The sequence below is a fragment of the Glycine max genome, chromosome 18 (genome assembly GCF_000004515.6).
Source record: "Glycine max cultivar Williams 82 chromosome 18, Glycine_max_v4.0, whole genome shotgun sequence".
In the NCBI taxonomy this organism is placed as follows: domain Eukaryota; kingdom Viridiplantae; phylum Streptophyta; class Magnoliopsida; order Fabales; family Fabaceae; genus Glycine; species Glycine max.
In genome coordinates this window covers 1,961,763-1,985,652 of record NC_038254.2, presented here as the reverse complement: position 1 = coordinate 1,985,652, position 23,890 = coordinate 1,961,763, and the positions used below count along the sequence as shown (strand labels likewise).

General features: G+C 29.9%; 2 protein-coding genes across 2 annotated transcripts; one reads left to right on the top strand and one right to left on the bottom strand.

Annotated features, from left to right (window-relative positions):
• The first annotated feature begins 451 nt into the window (after positions 1-451).
• LOC100786125 (protein SMAX1-LIKE 8) lies at positions 452-5,913 on the top strand. The gene is made up of 3 exons (XM_041012011.1): positions 452-1,787; positions 2,432-2,681; positions 3,893-5,913. The coding sequence occupies exons 1-3, from the start codon at positions 625-627 to the stop codon at positions 5,708-5,710; spliced, it is 3,231 nt and encodes a 1,076-aa protein (XP_040867945.1). The 5' UTR covers positions 452-624; the 3' UTR covers positions 5,711-5,913.
• Positions 5,914-14,813: 8,900 nt separating this feature from the next.
• LOC100814471 (flavonol synthase/flavanone 3-hydroxylase-like) lies at positions 14,814-18,955 on the bottom strand. Its single transcript, XM_003552278.5, has 3 exons — positions 18,180-18,955; positions 17,361-17,691; positions 14,814-15,666 (listed from the first exon to the last, which is right to left on the bottom strand). Exons 1-3 carry the CDS (start codon positions 18,683-18,685, stop codon positions 15,418-15,420), a joined length of 1,086 nt encoding a protein of 361 aa, XP_003552326.1. The 5' UTR covers positions 18,686-18,955; the 3' UTR covers positions 14,814-15,417.
• Between the last annotated feature and the right edge of the window lie 4,935 nt (positions 18,956-23,890).

The following is a 23,890-nucleotide window of genomic DNA, read 5'->3' as shown; positions in this document are numbered from 1 at the left end:
AGTTAAAAATATAAAATAAATAAAAAATAATAAAATTATGATTTATTTTAAAAGGATAATTAGGATTTTAATAAATATATTAATGAATAAAATAAAAAAATATAAAAATTAAAAACTAAGATTTTAAAAAACATTACTTCAAATAATGTTTTAAAAAAACACAATAAGATACTAAAAAATTTATTTATCGAATAATTAAACATATTTTTCAACTAATAAAAAAATTAAAAAGTAACTAAATATCCTCGTGAATATAACAAAAAATGTATGGAATCCATACTCCTCGTCAGATAATATCTTGAATATAATTAATTGTAAAAAATATTTGTGAAGAAAAATGAATAAATTGTTGTTTCTTAATCAACAACTAATTAAGTCTTTAGTTAATTAAATACGGTTAGAACAAAATATAAGTGAGAAATTTGTTATGTAGTAATTTATAGTAGATGCAAGCAGGTTGCAGTGTGTTTATTTATAGAGAGGCCGCAAGCAAAACGCAAAATTAGGAGTCCCCACAAAACTCCTTTTCGAAATTTCTTACTTGCCCAAAATAAAAAGGCAGCCGTTAATGTTTTTCCTGAATAAGGAAACTCCACCCACCCGCGCCCCTCAGCCTCACTCCCCATGCCGACGCCCGTGGCAGCCGCGCGCCAATGCCTAACCCCCGACGCCGCCCGCGCCCTCGACGAGGCCGTCTCCGTCGCTCGCCGCCGCGGCCACGCCCAAACGACGTCGCTCCACGCCGTCTCCGCCCTCCTCTCCCTCCCCCTCCTCCGCGACGCCTGCTCCCGCGCCCGAAACTGCGCGTACTCCCCACGCCTCCAGTTCAAGGCCCTCGACCTCTGCCTCTCCGTCTCCCTCGACCGCGCCCCGTCCTCTCACAACCACGCCTCCTCCGACCACGACCCTCCCATCTCGAACTCTCTCATGGCCGCAATAAAACGCTCTCAAGCCAACCAACGCCGCCACCCCGATAACTTCCACTTTTACCCTCACCACCAAACTCAGCAGCAACCGTTTTCTGTTTCTTCTGTCAAAGTAGAGCTTCAGCATTTGATCTTGTCAATCCTGGACGACCCCGTGGTGAGTCGCGTTTTCGCCGAAGCCGGTTTTCGAAGCTCCGATATTAAGCTCGCCATCCTCCGCCCTCTCCGCCCCCGCGGCCCGCCGATTTTCCTCTGCAACTTATCCGAGCCGCCGCGAAGGTTCCCCTTCTTTTTCGGCGGTGGTGACGAGGACGGCGGCGGCGGAGGAGAGAATTTCCGGCGAATCGGGGAGGTTCTGGTCCGGAGCAGGGGGAAGAATCCGCTGCTTCTCGGCGCGTGTGCGAGCGACGCTCTGCGTGGCTTTGCCGAGGCAGTGGAGAAACGGAGAGAAGGGGCTCTGCCGGTGGAATTGTCGGGGCTGCGCGTGGTTTGCATTGCGGAGGAGGTGGCGAGTGGGGACGCGGAGGTGGTGGGGAGGCGCGTGAGGGAGATTGGGAATTTGGCGGAGCAGTGTGTGGGGCCCGGTGTTGTGGTGAGTTTCGGGGACTTGAAGGGTTTTGTGAGCGACGATGAAGAAGGTGGTGGTGAGGGACAGAGTTTGAGGGGTGTGGTTGGAGAATTAGCGAAGTTGTTGCAGGTTCATTATGACAAGTTTTGGTTGATGGGTGCTGCTGCTAGTTACGATAATTACTTGAATTTCGTGGGGAAGTTTCCTTCTATAGAGAAAGATTGGGATTTGCAGCTTCTGCCTATTACCTCTGTTAAGCCTCTTTCCGAATCCTATCACCGTCCCAGGTCCAGGTAAAACACGCTTTTTAAATATTATAATAATTCCATTTCGTGAACTTTGGTGTCGTTTATGTGCTTATGTTTATTACTTTTTAAATTTTTAATATTTTTTTTTTAGGTTGTTAGAAATGTTAGTTGGAGGATTTCAATCCGCAAACTTTCTTCCTTCCTTTCACCCTTTTCCCAACAACTGGATGTATCTTTTATCTCCTTCGAGTTTAAGTGTGTTAACTTTTTTATTTATTAATTTATTATTTTTCGTAGGATAAGCCTTGTTAATTTGAATTAAGTGTTTTTAACATGCACTAACAAGTGGTTCATTCGAGTTATGATGGATTCAAATCTCAAGTAGCTGGTAAAGGGTTTGAATCCTAACTTGTGTATGGAAAAAAATCTGGTTGAGAGCTGGTAACTCGCGTTTGAGTGTCTTCAGATTCCTTGAAAGAGATTAGTCTGACAAACAAGATATTCCTTCTGTTATGTGTAACAAAAAAAAGTGTTTTTAACATTGCTGACATTTTAAAGCACATAGTTGGGTTTGGGTTTTGTGTACTAAAAGTAAGGGGTGTTAGTGTTATGTTATGGTGATTTTATTGTTTTTGAATGACGAAGTGGACACTGGATCTTTGTCTAAACTGTAATTTTTTGTTTTACAGCTTAATGGATTCATTTGTACCGTTTGGTGGCTTCTTTTCGTCACAGTCTGATTTGAAAGCTCCACTGAGTGGCTCGTTTTATTGTGTTCCCCACTGTCACCAGTGTGGTGGGGAAAGGTGTGAACATGAAGTCCTTGCTTCGTCCAAGGAAAGGTTTTCTGCTTCTTCAGCTGCTGATCCGCATCAATCTAACTTGCCTCCGTGGTTGCAGATTGCAGAATTTGGCTCAACAAAGGGGTTGAATGTTAAGGTGTGTAGCATTCAGATACAACAATTCAATTTATTATTATATTATATATTTGTTTGTATAGACTGTAAAGTTGAGCAATTTTTCAATTGAATGCGGCTATTTACCAACCCCAAAAAGGAGAAAATTAAAACAAACTAGATTTAAGGTCATGCTATGGCCGGTGGACATAAGTTATGAGCAACACTTTCGAAAAAAGTTATGAACAAGCTTGATTGGGGAAATGGACCTATTTGTACTGTGTATTTTGATGGTAGTTTTTTCCTTTATCCCGCTAAAAAATACTTGTGCACAGTTGTAGTAAAGAATAAGCTTGTGCAATTCTTGAAATTACAAGCTTTTCTTTGTTTAAAGTAACTGGTTAGTCTAGTAACGTGTACTTAAAACTAATGTTTCAAAGGCTTTAAAACTTCTTTTGCTGACTCTTAATTTGTCGGGACGTGTGGTCTTAACAGCTGATCAACAAAAAATGAACTGTTGTTTTTTGTTTCAAAGATGCAATATGACAAGTTATACTATAAACAATAACAAATTTTGCTCTACTGTTGTGGTGAGTAAATTTTTTAAAAATATTTCACTGATCAAATGTTTTAATTGGGTTGCTCCTTGCCTTTTTAGGGAATTGATAATTCTTTTTTTGCACAGGAACCGGAAATGAGACTAAACAAGTTGTCATATGTTTACTGATTGATTGTACCTGTAAAATCAAATGGCTTGCATTAGCAACCGTAACCATATTGCATTATAATCTTTTCTATTTGCTCGTTTTGTATTGGTAATTGATAAGTTAGCACTTCAAAAACCAACCTTTTAATGTGCTTGACAATCCGAAAGAATTGTGGGGAGGGGTCATTTCGTTTTTTATCTAGAATAAATAGAGCTTCAAGAAATGAGAGAATTAAGAATACCCATGAGAAACACTAATCCAATCCATAATGATGTACCGGAAAATACAACATTTTTGTTATTCGACCAACCTTCAGGAGAAGCAAATACAACAGGTACACTAATCAATAAAATAAATGAAATAGCAATTAATGCAAAAACAGCGAATTGGAAAGCATTTCCTACAAGACATCCTTGCAGATCATTTGTGAATGTAACTTTAGTTCTGTTGATTGTATTGTAAATAATCTGGAGTTGATTTATACTTTATCGATGGAGTCCTTTTTGTTTTGTTTGTGTAAAAACCACTTTTCTTTCATTCAGTGCAGACCAAAGATAATGGTGTTTTGCTCGATAGTAGTGAATCTGGGTCACTGCATAAGAACTTTGACAAGTTATCCCAGCATCTGCACCAGCGAGATGCAATTACTTTTCCAACTGTTGTGGGGTTTCATTGTGGTGCTGAAAAGAAAAAGGAAGATACTGACAATTGCAGCAGCAAATCACCTAGTGAATACATCAATCTCAACTCCCGTGTACCTGTTGGCATGCAAATGATGCCTACATCACAATCAAGTAGTCCTTTTCCTGCAGTTTTCATGGCAAAGCAGGAGAAATATAATTCAAAACTTGCTGAGATGTTCCAGAAAGTGGAAGATCACGAGTCAGGTGACCAAAGATCATGCAACATGTCCAATTCAAGTGTGTGTGATGGTAGTCAAATGTCTCCCACATCTGTAACTTCTGTAACCACAGATCTTGGGTTAGGAATATACTCTTCTCCTACCAGCAATAAATTGAAGAAACCCGCTGTTCAATATACAATGGAGCCTCCAAAGGAAATCCCAAGTCGATTTTCTCAAAACTTTAATTTGGCTGATGGGAATATCTTGAAGCATTCATCCCAGTCTTCATCCTGCTTAAGTTTTGACTATTGTGGACAAGTTGATGCAAAAAATCCCAAAATTCTTTTTGAAGTTCTTTCCAAGGAGGTAACCTGGCAAGATGAAGCTTTACGGGCTATCATCAAAACAATTGTTTGCAGCCCAACAAAGAGGGTTAAACACCGTGGACCAAATCAGCCTGGGGACATCTGGATGAATTTTGTTGGATCTGATAGACTTGGTAAAAAGAAAATTGCTGTTTCTCTAGCTGAGCTATTGTATGGTAGCCGTGAAAGCTTTATTTTTGTGGATCTAAGTTCTGAAGAAATGAAAGGATGCGATGTGAAATTCAGAGGGAAGACTGCCCTTGATTTTATTGTAGGGGAGTGTTGCAAGAAACCCCTGTCTGTGGTTTTCCTTGAAAATGTAGAAAAGGCAGATATTCTAGCTCAAAATAGTTTGTCTCTAGCCATCAAGACAGGAAAAATTTCAGACTCACATGGACGAGAAGTTAGTGTAAACAATACAATGTTTGTTTTTTCTTTCTCAGATTACCAAAATAGTTTGATGCCAAGAGGGGAACCTTCCAACTATTCTGAGGAAAGAATACTGAGGGCAAAAGGGGGAGGTATCAAGATAAAAGTTGAACATGTGATTGGAGACATCAGAAGCCAAAGCATCAGTGTAACTAACAATTCAATACATGCGGTTCCTAATCTAAATATCCTAAACAAACGAAAGTTGATTGGTGACGATAAATTTCATGATCTGCATTTTCTCTCTGATACAGCTAAAAGGGCACATACAACATCAAATTGGCTGTTAGATTTGAATCTCCCAGCAGAAGAGAATGAACAGAAACAAACAAATGATGGAAACTCTGATCATGTCTCAACTGAGAACCAAAACCTTTGGTTGCAAGATTTGTGTGATCTGGTTGATGAAACAGTTGTTTTTAAACCTTATGATTTTGAAGCACTTGCGGATAGAGTGTTGAAAGTGATCAGAAGTAACTTCAACAAAATTCTTGGATCCGAGTGTGCATTGCAGATCCAGACAGAAGTCATGGACCAATTTCTTGCAGCTCAATATGTTTCAGACCGGGATAGGGAGGTGGAGAACTGGGTGGAGGAAGTTCTATGTGAAGGATTTACAGAAGTACAGAGAAGGTACAACCTCACTGCTAGTTCTATTGTAAAACTTTTTACGTGTCCTGAGCAAGCTGCTGGTGTACACCTTCCCCCAAGGATAATTTTAGACTGACTTCAACCAGCAAATGTTGTCTTTTCTGTATGGATGTATAATTTAGCTGTAGCATATAGTGAAACTAATTTAGCCTTCAATCCTATTATTTTGTTGGGTTTGTTTGTCTAGGTTTTAATTGTGTATAATATGTAATCTGCAGCTAGTGCTATGTGTGATTATCCTTTGCATATTTAAATCAAATGCCTTCTTTGTTTCTTTTATTCTAAGCTGTTGCTTGATGTAATTGATTAATACATATATTGATGAATCGGTAAAGACCCAAAAATAAGAGGTTTGTGTTTTATGATTATAAGCATGAGGTGCCATTGTCACCGATTTTTTTTTTTTCTTCTTAAAAATATATTTATCTATTCTAAAATAAGGGGTGGTGAATTCTTAGAGATAGAGTGTGGTTATAATTATTAATACGAAAATTAACAGTTACAATTTTAACTATAATTTATTATTTATGTTTGTGTATTTTATCGTAGTTTCAATCATTGATTTTTTATTGTTAGTATACCTTATGTTTTAAATCACATCTCTATATTTCAAAGGATTTCTTTTTATGTAAAAAAAAAGTTTCTTTTTTCTTTTTAATATAGATAGGAAGGAGAAAAGAAAAGCTGCGATTTCTCATCCAACAGAAGTAACCTCAAAGCATAGGGAGCATAATGGAGCTAAATTTAGAACTTGTAGAGTGAAAATCATGGCATTTCTCATTGGTCCACTCCATGGCTTTAGGATTCAAAGCCTCCTTTAATACAAACCCACCTTAATATAGTTTTGCAAGGAAACAATTCGATCTTGGGGATTTTCAAGCCCTTGATCAAATACATCCATCTAATTGTTCTACTTACCTAGAGATGTGGATAAACAATAAGATAGGGGATGAATATGACCTCACTCATGTTAAGCTAAACTTAATATCATTTAAGGTTATTTACTAAATAAAGTATATCATAGTTATTTTAAAAAAAATATTTATTTAATTTGGGCTATTAAAAAAGTTTTCTATATCTAAGAAGTTGACATATTTAGATTATTATAAATATATTATCATTGATGTATGTTATTATTACTATTTTTTCTATAATTTCTTGAAATTGTATATTTATTCGTCTTAAGACGTTTGTTAATTTACATAAAGGCTTATTTTTTTAGTTTATTTAAAAGTGAGCTTTTTGAGTTATTTATGAATGTTATTACAAAATAAACCTTTAAATAAGTTTTTAAATTAGACCGAATTAGTTTTTTTTAAAAAAAAAAAAAAAACTAGACCAAACTTTTCCTGTAGAAAAGATAACATGCGTGTGCTTACATGGCCATATGGGCAACCCCAATGAGTTGTGGAAGGTTGCTCTACCAGCTAAGGATGTTCCACTGGAACATCCCGGAGCAGGGGATCTAATTCAAACACAGATTTTGGACACTGCATTGTCAACTTATTAAGAAATATATGTTTGGATGTCAATTTAAAGAATTCAAAAATACTTTTATTCTCAAAACAACAAATTCATTGAGGGAATTTAGTTAAATTGATTCAACATTATATGTAAATTGTTATAAACTTCTAATACCTTAGTTTAGTTCCTACGGAAAAACAAATTCTTCCATCTTCATTTTATGTTTTAGAATTCAAGAATGTACATTGAAATTCTTAAAGTTATGTTCACAAATTTTATCCAAACATAACCTTAAGATTCCAGTGTATGATCATTCTTTCTAGTATATATGACTCAAAGTAAAACATTCCAGTATATCAATCCAAATCTTGAACAATCCCAAATCCCATTATGAAGGCAATAAAATACTTCCTATATTAACATTTTTTCAATACTTCTGCTGTTTGTATCATTTTCCCTCGTTCTTTAATCTTTTCTCTTAGGCAATAAGGTTTGGCTCAGTTCATTAGATCGACCTGTGAAAACATAAAGATCTTATGCTCAATTTCTCCTTATAAACCTTCCTTGATACGTCATTTGTAAGTACTACAATTAATAAGCTCTTGTAGCTTGTAACTTGTCTTGACTGCGTGACCTTGGAACATGCCAACCTCCCCTTTCACTCCTTCTAACAATTCAACCTAGGAAAAGCCTAGCTTATTGTTTTACATGTAACTTAATTCCTTCACAATCGTGTCTCTTCTTATTGTGAACTACCAGTTTTAAATTTACTAACACCCAATGATCATGTTTGACAAGAAGAAAAACACAAGAACCCTAATGAATTTGTTAATCAATAATCAATAGAATGTATAGGAATTATAATTGATTCTCCAGAATCTCCAAACCTAATTTATCTTATAATTGCATTAATTAATTGCGATAGTACATCGCTCAATTAATCGACTAACAATAATACATTAAGAACGAGCAATTTTTGACACATGTACAAAGTAGTTAAATAAACCAAATAAAAAAAAAGAAATTATATTAATATTGATAATAGGAAACAAATCTAACAGTTGGAATGAAATGTTTTATAGCTGAAAAATATATGGTGATGATGATCGAAACCCATAACCATAAACATGATTGCTCGTATTTAAAAGAAGAGAAGAAAATAAATGGAAGCACGACAACTTCCTTTCTCATTTGTTCGGTAGAATTGAAAGAAAAAGATGCACGTTAATTTGGCACAGGTAATAGGGTTTGGAATGGAAATGCATGACAATTTATTTAGATTAATTTGTTTTAAGACATATTTTATTAAGATATTAGTTAGAATGCATTTATATTATAATTTTTTATATTATAAATTGTCATGTATTATAAATTTTTTGTTTTTATAATAATTATTCTAAAATTTAATTACAGTATTTTTGACTGATTGACCATATAAAAAAATTATACCGATAATGTATAGAAATTAATTCTTTTATTAAAATATATATGTAAAAATAGAGTTTGACCTTACAAAAAAAAACTCCCTAAAGGAAAAAAAAAACTTTAATCTAAATTATGTTGGACTGGTTCTGGAAATTTCTCTAAATTATGTACGGACATTTTGCTATTATCATGAAAATTAGTCAATAATTAACAACAAATAAATAAATAATAACATAAATAAACATCAAGTCAATTGATACTGAAAAACGAACCAATCATTTAACATCCGATTATTAATTTTTTTTGGGTACATAAAACATAATGAAATAAACAAAACATGAAAATTATCTGATAGATAAAGAATCCTGAACCAGGATTTCCGCAGCATCTATAGGAGTCTCGTGTCACTCATGAAAAGTAAAATTGAAACAAGACACCAGCTACTTTTCATTTTTTTTTCAGTAAAAAAAATGAAAGTAAAATTGAAACAAGGCACCAGCTAGCTAGGACAATATGCATGAGATTATTAAAATCTAATTTAACTAGACTAATAAATAAGTTTTTTTTCTAACAATAAACGGTTAACTGCACAGAATATGCATGAAATTTAATTATAATTCTTTTGAAATTTTGTATGGACAATATTCTATTTAGAGATATCTAACCATTTCCATTGTTTAAATTTTTATTTTTGATGAATCATTACGTCAGGAATATATGTAACTACTTTTAAGCCCATTGTATAGTAAAGGTTTGTTGTTTTCAAAAATGGTCCCAGTTTTTAGTTCCCCATAGACGAGCAATTATATAACATTAACATTCCATCAAAAGTCCTATGCTAGCAAAGCATGTCATCCAATTGTATCAGGTTTCGTTCGTTTGCAGTGAGAAAGAAAAAAATGAAATAAATAATAAAAGGAGATGGAATTCATATTTTTATATTTTATTTTAATTAAAAAATTTCATCTTAATTTACTTTTGGTCTATTGTATTGAACCGATCCTAAATGTATAATCATTAATTTGAATTTAGCTCCAAGGACAGAGCCCAATTAAGACATGCATGTGGTGAGGAACAATTGGGCCAGCTACATACCTTAGCTGCTGCATCAGGCCACAGAAGAGCATCAGAGACAAATGATTATTTTATTTTAATGGTGGTGAATGATTTGATTTTGTGTTTAAATTTGGTTTAGAATATGATGTTTATCCTTAAGCTTTTAGATTTGGGACATGTGCACAGCGCACCTATTCCTCTTGTCTTAACGAATATTTTATGCTTGTGACATATTTACGTTTTACATGCATGGGTTCAGTGTTCAACTCCTTCTACATTGTTTGAGACAATAAGTGATTCACAGATACCGCAAAACAACAGAATGAGAAAATTTGCAATAGGATGTAATTTTTTTTTTTAAAAAAAAAGTTATACCAAATTTATGCTCCTCACTTTTCTTACACTTAGGTACTGGTAGTTCGGGTAGTATACATAAAATTATAAGTTCTGATCTCGATTTGATTATTCTATATGCAAAAGAAAAAAAGTATATAAAAGTATTCACCAGCTCGTAATAAAGTGAGTTATACTACAAATTCCATTTCAGAGTATTCTTACAAATACGATCAATGTTAATAGTATCAAATATGTACTTCCTTTGTGAAAAATATCCCCAAATTAACGAGTGTCATGTTAACTTTCTAATGTATAATATTAATTATTTTTTTCCTATTATCTTTGATAAGTTTTATTTTAACTTTTCAATGTAATATTAATAATAATATTAATTTTGTAAAATTATTATTCTCTTTCGCTTATTTATTATTTATTTTGGTATTTGTAAAAATAAAACAACTTAAGATTATATTTATTTTGGAACGAAAGAAGTACTGCACAACTCAAAATATACTAATTTTGTTATAAACTTTTCATATAATTAATAATTAATTTAATCTTTAAACAAGAAATGTCTTATTTCAACCTAATTTTTTTCACCATGTTAATAGTATAAAGTTCCATTAATTTTTCGAATGAATATTTGCCTCTAATAATATGGTGTAAAAAAAGTTTAAGATGAAGTAGTTAATCTTATTTAAAGATTCATCATCAACTTTTTAATAAAATGAATTGTGCGTGAGAAAATAGGTTAGGTTTGAATACATTTTTTTTTGAATTTTTTTTTTTGAAAAAATATATTTTTAGTCCTTACAATTTTTTTTTTTGTTTTTATTTCTTAAAACACTTTAGACAATAATTTGAACGGGAAAAAAATATTATCTGAAGTATTATAAAGATGAAAAATGAAATAAATATAACTTATAAGGACTAAAAATAAAAAAATAATTTTACAACAACTAAAAGCAAAAAAATACTAAAGACTAAAGAAATATTTAAATTAATAAGTTATATACCAACAATATAAAACATACAAGTTTATAATATCATCTGATGATAAATTAGTATCTAATAAATTTATTAACTTTTATAATAATTATCTTAAAATTTATATAATAATAATTATATAAGAATTATTATATTAATAATACATAACCATTAATCTCATTTTGTATTAAGTATCAGTTCAAACTTTATTATCCGACAAATGTTCATACAAGTCACCGGTGGGACAAACTGGGAAGAAAGCTAAAGAAATAAAGAAAAACCGTAGGGTGTACTTCTCAAAAATGAAAATGATAATGATATATACTATATTATTTTAATATGTTTGTAATTATATATATATATATATATATATATATATATATATATATATATATATATATATATATTTGTAATTTCTGTCTATAAGTTATGGTTAGTATTAACAATTAAGTTTGAAAATTTTGGCAGCTTGTAATTTTTCAGACAAACTAATATTATAAAGTTATTTTAAAAAAAATATGAATTTATTAATGTATATAACATTAAGAAAATTACCAAAAGGAACCCAAACCCAATATGGTGTTCTACGACATTATTTTAAAGAAAATGAAAGGTATATATATATATATATATATATATATATATATATATATATATATATATATAATAATAATGAAAGGTTAACCACATCACATAATAACTGCTTCCACCATTATTAGGGAATATTTTATATTGTGATGCTAACAGCCAATCAGAGTTCGACAAATTCACATTTCACATACACAAAGAAAAGTGCCCTATCATGTACGTAACATGAGACATTTAATTTATCAAAATAAAGCATTCTATATTAGTTTATGTACAGTTTCAATTAATCACGTGATAATTAAGAGTATTTGATAATTCTTTTAAACCACATATATAACTTACAGCGCTAACTATTTTAGAATGAACAGGTATACTTTTATTTTAATGAAAAGTTGATAATGCTAACTTTGGACGCTATCGGTGTTTTAGAAAATTCAACTCAAACCGTTTGTTTTAATGCGAGATAAAGCTCAGTGGCAACATGAATATGTCAGCATTCATTTGTTTATCAAGGGATCACACATAAAACAATATTAAGTCAAACTACACTGCATGATAATGATTGTTGGTTTATCTCTTACTATTATTAAGATAGAATATCATATATCTAAATGAAAAAAATGGCGACACTTCAAATCATGCTGATAATTCTTCTATGAGGACTTGTACATGCTTTGCTGGGATAGTTTATATTTTTAATTTTCAGGTTATAATGGAGTTAGTTTAATTTATTTAGAGTTTTTTTAAAGATAAATCTCTTCATAAATATTTGTAAAAAAAACTTAAAATAGAACTTTTTCTTGAGTTAATATTAAGTTATGCAAAAATTAATTTATAAAAAAATCATGTTAATTTCTCTAAAAAATAAATTTAAATTATACCTAAGTTAATTTTCTTCTTACGGTGATATCATATATAAGTTTGAATTCAGAACTTGGCGCTTTTTGCAGCAGTTTGAGTAGGCCCCTAATAACACAACTAATTGTCTAATTTTTCTTTGTAAAAAGATGAGACTGATTTTGGTGGACACAAGTTCTTGCAATCAATCAGCCAGTGGCAAAAACGAAATACCTGTTTGCAAAGGAAAAGGAGATTATATAATCAGATAAGCAAATGACAGAAACATCATTACATTAGATTAGGAAAAAAAAATCCTACATAAAGATAAAACGAAAAATCGTACTGATAGATTTTTCTAGAGATTTCAAGGGGTGAGGAGAGTTATAGATAGTTTCTATCTAAAAAACCACAGGTTAGGAGGAAACCAGAAAGGGTTTCCATTCAAAACACTACTGCTGATTATCCCAAGAGTAGTTTCTAAATATGTTTGGTTGGAAGAAAAATTAAAAGAAGTACAAGATATGATAACTAGAAATTAAAAAAGGTGAATAGAAATATATAAGAAGTAGAATAGAAACAAAGTTATTTAGTTTAGGAATAATGAAAATAAATAAATAGGAAATAGATAAATAGGTGAAAAGAAATATGTGATGAATTGATAAGGAATTAATAATGAACCTCATAACTTTTTTATTCCAATCCCCCTCATTTTATCTCTGTCAAACCATTCAACTTTTTATTTGTCATTTATTTCTTTTCTTTCCATTTATTTCTCTTTTATTAAACAAAGGATAAGAATAGGGATAATGAAAATAGCGTGAGTCAAACGAGATTTTATTTAAATAAGTTTAGCCTATTTTAAAAAATTAAGGCTTAAATCTTACTTATTATTTGTTACTTGTCATAGGTTCTTTTCCCTAATTTTTTTTCATGTCTAATTTAATATATTAATTTACTTAAAAGTCTATTTTATATTAAATTTTTTAATTAGTATGACGTGTCCTTAAATTTCTTCTCGTTGCATGCATGTCATATTTTAATTATTGTTTAAGGATAATAACGAATGTATCCACACAAATATTCAAACAGTAAAGAAAACAAACAAGATTACAAGTCACATGTAAAGACAAATTGTAAAAAAACTAAACGAAAGTACATGTGATTCTGCTTCTAAAATAATGATATTATGCTGCTTTAATAAATTTAGAGTGATATTATTTTAGAATTGCAAACGAAAGCAGCGTAATATTTTAGAATTGTACTTCATTTTGTAAGGGTAGGTTACAGATGTATTTAGATGAACTTAGAAAAAAAAGTGTTATACATGATATTATTTTAGAATTTTATTTATAACGGAATTTGATTTAAATAAATATACAGTGTTAAAAAGCGTATAATCTAATTATTGGTTATGGTTATTGGCTTTTGAAATAACTAGCTACTTTAAAAGTCATACTTAGAGTGATAATAAATTAATAGCATATATATTTTTTTTTTAATTGACAGTACGTAAAAATTAAACCTTTGTTCATTTACTTTTAAGACCATTTTTTGGATATTTATAATTTTTAAAAACTAATTTAATTATCATAACTTTTATTTAAAAGCTTTTTACTTATTTAATTGCAAAAGTGAAGTTATTATTTTCTAAATTATAAGGATTAAAAAATTGTAATATTATACTTATAATGTGTTTAGAAAAACTAGCTCATAAGCAAGTTAAAAAGTTACAAAATAGTTTAAAAAAACTTATAAGTTACAAACTAAGGAAAATAATTTATTGGATTCAAAATGTTTAAATTAATTGATAAAATAATTGGTAAATGTAAAATAATATAAAATATATTTTATTTATATAAATATAAAACACACATTATATATAATTAGAAAAATTATTTTAAATTTTTTATATTATAAAAGAACGATAAAGATTTGATGATTTTATATTATAGAGGATAGTTGTTGTTTTGTTTTTTTATTTCTTGTGATATTTTCCTTCTTCTTCAAAAAAATAAATTAAAAAACTTATTTTGTTCATTAAATTAATTTTTAATAATATTCTTCTTAAACATAAAGATCAAGTGTGTTAAGGAGGGTGACACCACAATGACAATTGACGATCCAACACGAATGCTATTGAGGATGCACGTTATCGCTATGTGAATATGAGAACAAAACAAAACATGACATCATTAAAAGTGGTAGTGTAGGCAAAATAGTTTCTAAATTGGAAAAAAAAAAGTAACTTAATAAGGATAAAAAAAAGTTGCTCGCTTATAAGTTATAAGATGATTGAAATAACTTATGAAAATTAACCAAAAGTTATTAAAATAAGTTTGTGTCAATAAGCTTATTTTGATCAAATCAAATTATAAATTACTAGAGTGATATACCAAATATATTCATAGTTTTTTAAAAAAATGAACTAATATTTCGAAAGGAATATTTTTTTATGGTTAGCAATAAACAATTGGCAAAGAAAAGGACCGGAAGGTGTAGTATACCATGAATATGAAATATGCCTTTATCAAGCAGACAGCAGTGTCTATATTTAATAATCCAGATATGATGATATATATCCACTCTTCTTAAAATTATGGTGTGCTTCATTATCACCACAATCATCGATTGTGAAGTGGGGACAAAACCTAGTTTTATTTACACACCTTGGAAGAATCTTTATTGTCCATCAAATTTAGCCATCATTACAGAGCAAAGTAGAAAACAGCTTTTCAAAACAATATCATATCTATATATCCAATCTCTCTTACATATCCTTACTCTGTGGCTCAATGTGCAAACAAATCCCGATCTAGTTACAAGATTTACAATTAATTATACACCAATAAGGTATAGCGTGCTTGTAAACTCTTGAGAAGTAAGGAATCACATTTCAGACATGAAAACTATATATAACTATTAACTTCTTAAAATAACATCTAAGATGTAAAAAAAATCACATCCAAGACGTGAAACTAAACACGCACGCACGCTGTAAAGACGTGAAACCAAACACGTCATATATAGTGACTTACTATTTGAAATGGACATAGAATGCAAGCAATAAAAGCCTATGAGCAGAATTGATCATCTGGGAGACTTTAAAGATTCAACTTGAGATTTGCCTCGAGGTCCTCTCATTCTAATGAAGAGTCTGTATTCATCGAAGGTCATTGCTGGGTAGAGTGAGGGCTTTTCCGGTGTTACCAGCTCTTTTATTGGCTCAATGGGTATATCACTTTTGGGGTTGTAGAAAAATGCCAGAGAAACTCTCTCTTTATCTGAATTTACTATCACTCTGTGCTCCACACTCTTGTAAATTGCATTGCTTAGAACCTAATCATACACATAATTAAAACAAACAAATTAGTTAACCAATACAGTTTTGTGACTTGATAATTAAGCAGCTAAATATATGCAAATAAATCTTGAATTTCAATGAGAAGGAAAATTGTCAAGCAATATGCACTTTGCTTGATTATGTTGATATGAAATTCTTATAAGCAACTAATGCTAAATATCTGACATTTTCTTATTTGAGAATCATTTCAGACAGTTGATTTGTGTGATGACTTTTTTTTATTATTATTTAGGTCAGGTAGTGAGACGAAATGCATTGTCCTTGTGCGTTTCATATATTCTTACAAATTAAAATATTCCACCGTTTTAGTCAGAGTGGAAATAATAGTATTTCATAAGGAACATATTGGCCTATTGGGTCCTGAACAGTCAAATAAATAAACAAACGCAAGCTAGTTGCACATGATTGGGAGCAGTTATTCTACTTTCATATAGTAAGGTTATAATTGGTCACTTTATTAGTTACTGTGGAATTTTCACGGTTCAGAAAGGATGAATAAAAGCACAGCAATGACAAAAGTACAACTGAGCTATACCTAGCTAGTATAAGATGATTTATTTAATAATATATTTCATGTAAAAAATAACTTTAATTTTTTCAAATCCTTGATTTATAATTACTTTAACTTTTTTTATTTTTTTATTATTTTATATATCATGTTTCTTTTCTTTTTCTCTACCTCTAACTAATCAATATACATACTCCATAGCTTTGTCGATGGCCTATATTGATATATTTTTCGATAGTGTCAAGGAATCTTTTTCACATCAAAGCTATGACTCTATCCTTGAACCTTTTCGGTCAAATGTTTATCCACTTTTTGTAAGTGGGCATAATTTTTTTAGAAAGAAAACCTTTTATATTATACATGTCCCAAACTTGAAAGAAAAATAATCAACTATTAACCCGTTTTATTCCAGGGTAAACTATTGTGAGGAATTCGATTCATCCAAAATAATTAAATATGTAAAGTAATAAAATAAAAATCTAATTCGAATACAATAAAATCATCATCTTTTTTTTGGTACAAATAAATAAAAGCATCATCCAATTATCATAAACTAAGTTTATAATAATTAATTCAAAAGTAACATATAAAATCATTTTAACTGATTAATTACCTAAATTCTTTACCCTGAGTATGAAAATAAAATACAAAATAATTATATTTTTCATTAGTTTTAATTAAAATAATTGATAATCTTAACTAATTTTAAATGAGAAATACTAAAAACATAATTTTTAAACATACTGTCTGGTTGAAATTTTTTAAAAAATAGTTGTGTCTCACATTTTATTTAATAAATGTTTCATAATTTTCTTTTATAAATTTTAACTAATAAAAGGAGAGTGAATTGTTATACTTTCTCACTTTAAATTTCATCATTCTGACGTAGGCGGTGCGAATTTAAAAATGAGGAAAAAAGAAACATATGCGGGAAAATATCTTAACTGTTAATTTGTAAAAGACACGTTTCGACTCGTCAATTGTTTGAGGAGAAACTAAACTAACAATTGAACTTTTAATTTTAAAAAAAAAAAACTAACAATTGAACTTCACACGTGTCCCCACCACGTGTACTTTTTGTTTATATGATGACTAATTTAATCGTGGCCAAACATTTTCTGAATAGGGATAATAGTGTGAGAGAAATTAAAGATCATTCACCTGAATTTGGTCTCCGATATTGACGATAAAAGCATGGCGTGCAGGCTTCACGGTAATCCAATTATCACATTTTCGAACTTGAAGACCAGGAACTTGATCATCTGGAAGCAACATAGTCATTCCTCCAGGGTCTGAGTGTGATGACAAACCCAACGTCAACTCTGGCCGTGGACATTTAGGGTAAAAATTCACTCTTAGACATGCCCCTATGTCTTCTCCCCCAAAACCATTTTGAAGAATTTTTTCATCTAATCCAAGGTTTATTGACAAAGCCTTCATCAACCTCCCACATAGCTTCACTAACTCTCTCCCATACTCATCAAACACTTTCCTGGATAAAATAATATACAACTAATTATTATATATAAAACACAAGTCATGACTCAATGAGTGTAACTTATTTGACAAGAGTTTGTGGGAAAAATAAATAAATTTGCTTCTCACAAATTATAGGCTTAGAAAAAAAAATGAAAAATCTTAAATACAACTAAATCTCAAACGTATAAATTATAGTTATTTTTAATACAAATATAAATAAAATACAGTTCATATTAAAATTCCATCTCAATAACCAGTTAAACCTTTAACTCATACGATGTATTACATGAACTACTAAGATGAAATTCTTATTCTGATTAAAGAACTCCAATTAGAATTGAGATTTCATCTTAATAACTTGCTAATTATCTTTTAACTCATATATACTTAGGTGAAACATTAACATGAAACTCTTATTCTAATTGGAAAACAATACCAACTAACACAAGTTGTATGTAAGTTGTGTCCTATTTTATATAACATATATGAATAGTTAATTACCTGCAAGAGGGAGGCGAGGCAGGCCATTTGTTATAGTCCTTGAGTGGCAAGGGAAGATAGTGAAGAAAATAGTAATCACTCCAATCAAGAATAGCACCTTTCTCAATTCCAAGTCTGCTTCCGTACCCTTCATAGGTTTTTGGCGAGTTGGCATATTGCTGCTTCACCTCCATGGGCATGTGAAAGAATTGACGCCAAGTTTCCCTAGCCTTGTCCATCAAATCAGGGCTAACACCATGGTTAGTGACTTGGAAGAAGCCCCACTCTTTGCAAGCCTCTGAGATTTGCCTAAGAATTGAGTCTGAGACACGTTGGTCAGCACCAAACAGACCACCAAGGTCGATGATTGGAATATTGGCATCATCAAAATTAGAACTTCTTATGGATGGTCTATCAGTAGAAGGCTTGATGTACCTTTCAGGGATTGAATCTATGCAGTTTTCGGATAAGGACTGAACCCGGACAATGGGCTCAGGCCAATCTGGTTGTGGTTGGTTTTTTAACATTGCTAGATGAAATTGTTATGTGGAATTTGTTGTGTCTAAGGGTAAGATATATACTAGATAGGCTAGCTTCAATTCGTGTATATGTATGTATATATACATATATAATGAAGTATGAAATGGAAACAAGTTTTTGGTTTTGATTTAAAGGGTTGGGTTGGGTTGGGTGTGTGCGAATTGAAAGAGGAGTTGGATTTTAATTTGAGGCAAAGAACGAAGAGGAAAAGTGTGGGGATGAGATATGGTGGAAGTTAAACGGGGAAAAGGAGGTGGGACCGTGCTGCCAAGGGAAGTGAAATGGACGTTATATAAAAACGTGGAGCTTATGCATTTTAAAAGGGTGTGAATGCTGTGCAAGTTAATTCCAAGACACGAGACAATTCGGTGGGGTTTATTTATTATTTTCCTGTGGGGGTGTGTTCTTCTTCTTGTTTTTTTATGACAACTTGACCATATTATCCTTAAATTATGAGTAAAATGTTATACACTTACACTTAAAAAGTTTTATACATTTAATCACCAACTCATTTTTTTATAGTAAATTTGTTGTTTTTTTAAATAATTATGCTAAAGTAATTCAAATAGTTATTTATAATTAAATATTTGTATAAAACTTATAATGTATAAACATTATAACTTAAACTATTATTTAGTTTAAAATAAATTCAATAACCACCTTGGGACTCGGTTATTAACTTATTATTGTTGTCGTACGAAGTGGTCCATAGAGGCATAGACCATCATGTTAAGCACGTGAATTGACAGCGTGATAAAATTCAAACACATTAAGTATTTGTTTGTTATAGATTGAAAAATAAAATTTCATTTAATAAATATCTATTATTGATTTTCTAGTTTTTATAAGGATTAATCAATAATAAAAAATATCATTTAGCACATGAATTAATTAGATAAATTAAAATTATTTCAACTTAACTAGTAATTTTAAATTTAATTCTTTAATATGTAAATATGTTAAAAAATAAATTAATTTGTGCTTAACTCGCAAAATTGTCGTCAAACAAGTGATATGTTACCTTTTAAAAAAATAATAGTAAAGAATATATTAAAATTTTCAATTTTCAAGGATGATTTTTTTTTCTTTCCTCCATATACCAAAAAGAATCCCTCTCTTATCTTAATTTAATCTACAAATCAGGTACTTAATGAGCAGATTTTTTAATTATAGGTGTTTGATTATTATTTTGATTTTTAACTCATTCAAGTTCGGTTAGGATGAACACGATCAGGGGATAAATTATTTCTAGTTACCTTATTTATTTATTGGCATGATTTGATTTCATGTCTTTACCATTTTAATTAAGAGAATGAAATTAAAAACATGTTCGCTTTCCTTTTGGAGTATATTTGGTAGTGGGTTAAATAAACCCAAGGGAATAATACTAAAATTTAAGAAAATAAAGTTTGGGTCTCGTTACATAATATATACGGTATAACATTTTTTTTGGACACAATATAAGGTAGAACATATTCTCATCTCATAATTTAATTAAGAAATATGCTATAATGTGTATGTCTAAATAAAAGTTTGAATTCACTTTCACAATCTCGATATAATGATTTAATGAAACGAAATAACGAATAAGAAAAAAATTGTTCCCTACCTAATAACATATGATTTCCCAATAATTATGCAAAATAAATCATCTAATGAGATAACAACTTTTATAATAATTTTCTGATCGAAAAAAAAACAACTTTTATAATAATAAATTTATATGATAGTATAAATACCGTATCGAATACTATAATTAACTTTCTAAGTGAGCAGTCTAATCCATTGGAAATCATCAACATAAATCAAAATAATACAATATTGATTTTCATAATTTAAAATATTTTAATAACCAAATATTACCAATTCACAACATAATTAAAAAATTCTAAAAAAAATTCGATGGTTTTAAAAGAAAAAATAAATAAATACAGAGGAACGTGATCCGGCAGTGTAAACTAAGTGCATATGATTTAGGACGATGCCTCACCAAATTGGGAGGAAACTGCGAGCATATGATTTAGGACAATGCCTCACAAACTTCCCCTATCATCCGTGACATCACCTTATCAACTGTATTTCCCTTATAGTTATACTGCTATGAATAAAAGTTTGAGATTTTATATTTAGACACCCATTATTTATAAACATTCTAATAATATTTTTATTATTATTTTTCCTATTGCCTCAGGATTTAGGATTCGTTGATAATTATAACATATTTATAGACCGGGTGCTGTTTTAAATTTTAAAAACTAAAATGTATTTATGGTTTTTTCTATGTTTTCAATAAAACTAAAAGTATTTTTATTATCAATCTTATAAATATTTATCTCTCTTCTCTTCATATCTCTCTCATGATGTCTACACCTTTGGGGCGTCTAAAAAACATTTTCCTAAAAAGTTAATAAATCAATTATTATTGTTTTTATCATGGTAAAGTTCTTAAAATTTAAATAAATGAATGATTTAATTTTATTTAAATAAATAATTGTTTTTAATATATTTTTAATATTTTTTAAAATATTTATTTAGTAAATTAAAATAAACATGGATTTAGATTCTTACACATGTTGACTTTGACATATAACTACACAAAAAATCATAAATGTTTCAACTAAAATGTAATTTTTTGATTCATAAATATACATATTATTTTTAAAAGCTTGTTTGATAAAGAATTATAAGGTTGGATTGGTGGTGAAAAAAGAAAAGAGAGAAGTCATAAGTTTAAATTCTCATACTAATAAAAAGTCAAAAACTAACAACTGGTGGATAAAAAAAAAAAAAAAAAACTCGCTTGTTTGACTATATTAATTAGTATTGTTTAGTAAACAATTTTTTAATGAGAGTTTCTATAGTGCCCCTATTTTGGAGGGTTTTGATATTGTTAATTTTTTAACCAATTAAATTACATGTCATTTTTTGTTACAAAATTTTTAAATTGAATCTTTTTTAAATTAAAAAATATGATTAAAGATAATTTTAGAAGTTTGAATCCTACAATCTTTTTATTAACTTTGAAGATAACTTTTTTTAAATTAAAAAAAGTGTTAAAAGTAACTAAAAAGATTATAGGGTTTAGACTTCTAAAGTAATTTTTTTTATCATATTTTAAAAAGTAATAATTAAGGAGTAACTTGAAAAAACAAAAAAAAATAATTAATTAATAAGAAGGCAACATCTAATTTGATTGATTAAAAAAATAGCAATATCAAAATACTTAAATTATTGGAAGCACCATAAAAACTCTCATTTTAAGTAGTTTATAATATATTTTTTTTGAAGAATTCGTGGATTATGGTGTTCGAGGAGGTTGAAACTTGAAATTAAGAAAAAAAAGGTAAGAACCATGAGTTGTCATTTTGATGTCTCTGTATAGCAAGTTTCAGGCTAGGATTTGAAATGTGCCAAAATATTCGGTGGGAGAGAATGTTAGTTAACTATTGATCTATGTAGGTGCATAAAATATCATGTTCTCAATTGTTTTAATTGGTATACATTAGCGTCAACAAAGTTAAAATTTAAGATCTTAAACTCCCATTCTAACGAGTTTCTCAATTGTTTTATTTAGTGTTCACGTTATTTTATTTTTCCACCCAAGGTTTTTTAATTAGGTAGTAAATTGTTAATATTTTAAAATTGATAAATACGTGATTTGTTCAACAATTTTGCATGAGAGCTAAAGGTGGGGATTATAAACCAATTTTGTTGCATCCTTTAGCAAGACAAGTCACATTGTCATGATAAATGCATGAGGAAAGTATGGTTGCGCCAGCTCATAAAACATCTCCAAAGTAAGAAAGCCTTCCAAAATAATAAAAAAATGAATATATTTGTTTTTAATTAGAGTTAGTTAAATACATTTGCATTTTAGTTTAAATTAATAATAAATATACCCTTTAAAATTACTTATATTTTTTAAATGCTTTGGTGGGCTCAACTTTGTTTTTTTTTTCAGGGCTCAACTTTGGTTATTTGCTATTTATTGTATCTTTTGTGATAAATATTCCATAACCAAGGTCTCCGCATTTTTGTAACTCTTGGTACCACTGGTACCGTTTATTAATGCACTTCTTTTGCCTAAAGAAAACACTAAAAAACCACGAAGTTTGTGCAATGGTTGAATTATCCTTCGTTAGAATTTGAGATTGGATAGAAATCTACTGTTTTATTTCTGGTCTCACTTAAACATGTGATTTCTTCTCTCTATCTACTTCCTGTCGTCCGCATGTCCATTTAGGCATTAATCCATTATCTTGCTTGCAACAAAATCTTTTATCAAACTCTTATACCATCAAAATAAGAGAAAATAGTATATTTATTGACAATTTGAATTTTTTACAATTATTTAATCATAAAATACTATATATAATAAATTTATTAATTTAATAATAATCATCCTAAAAGTTATATCATAATATAAAAACTTTACACTAACGATGTGTACATGCCTATTAAACTCTTAATAAATACAAAATGACATAAAAAATGCAATATATTTACAGAAAAGCGGGACAACTTTTCCAAGGAATAAAAACTAATAATTGTTAATGTTTGTTGTTACCTGGATATTGATATAGGCCTTAGCCCTTAGTCTCAAACCCAAGATTTTTTTTTTCTTTCTCAATATTCTTATTCGTTAATAGTTTATCAATGGTCTTATTCGTTAATAGTAACGTTGAGGATGTACTTTCAAAAATACTTTATGGCTTATGTTAGTAAATGTACGGTAGGTGTGAGGGAGAAAAAGGGAAGAGTTAGAATGTGATAAAGGCAAGTAAGGATAATATGAGATCTTAGGGGTACATTTTTTACAATGTGAGGAGAAACCATTCATTTAGGAGAAAATTCCTATTCGATTTATTTTGTATGTAAAATTTTTTTTAGGTGATAACTACACATATCGAATATAATTAGTGTTTGATCTAATAAATTAAAAAATACCTACAATCTCTAATTCAAAATCCAAAAATAACCTCTAAGATAAAATTTGACCTCATTTTAATCCCTTAATTTAACTATAATTTTAATCCTTCATATTATTTTCAAACCAGTTAAATCCATCTACCTTTTAAAATTAATAAATTCAATCTACTTAAAATTCTCTAACTCTCATTTTCTACATTATCTCACACCTAAAAAAAATCTCAAAATCTCCTCTTTCAAATCCTAATGTCACTTCTTATGAA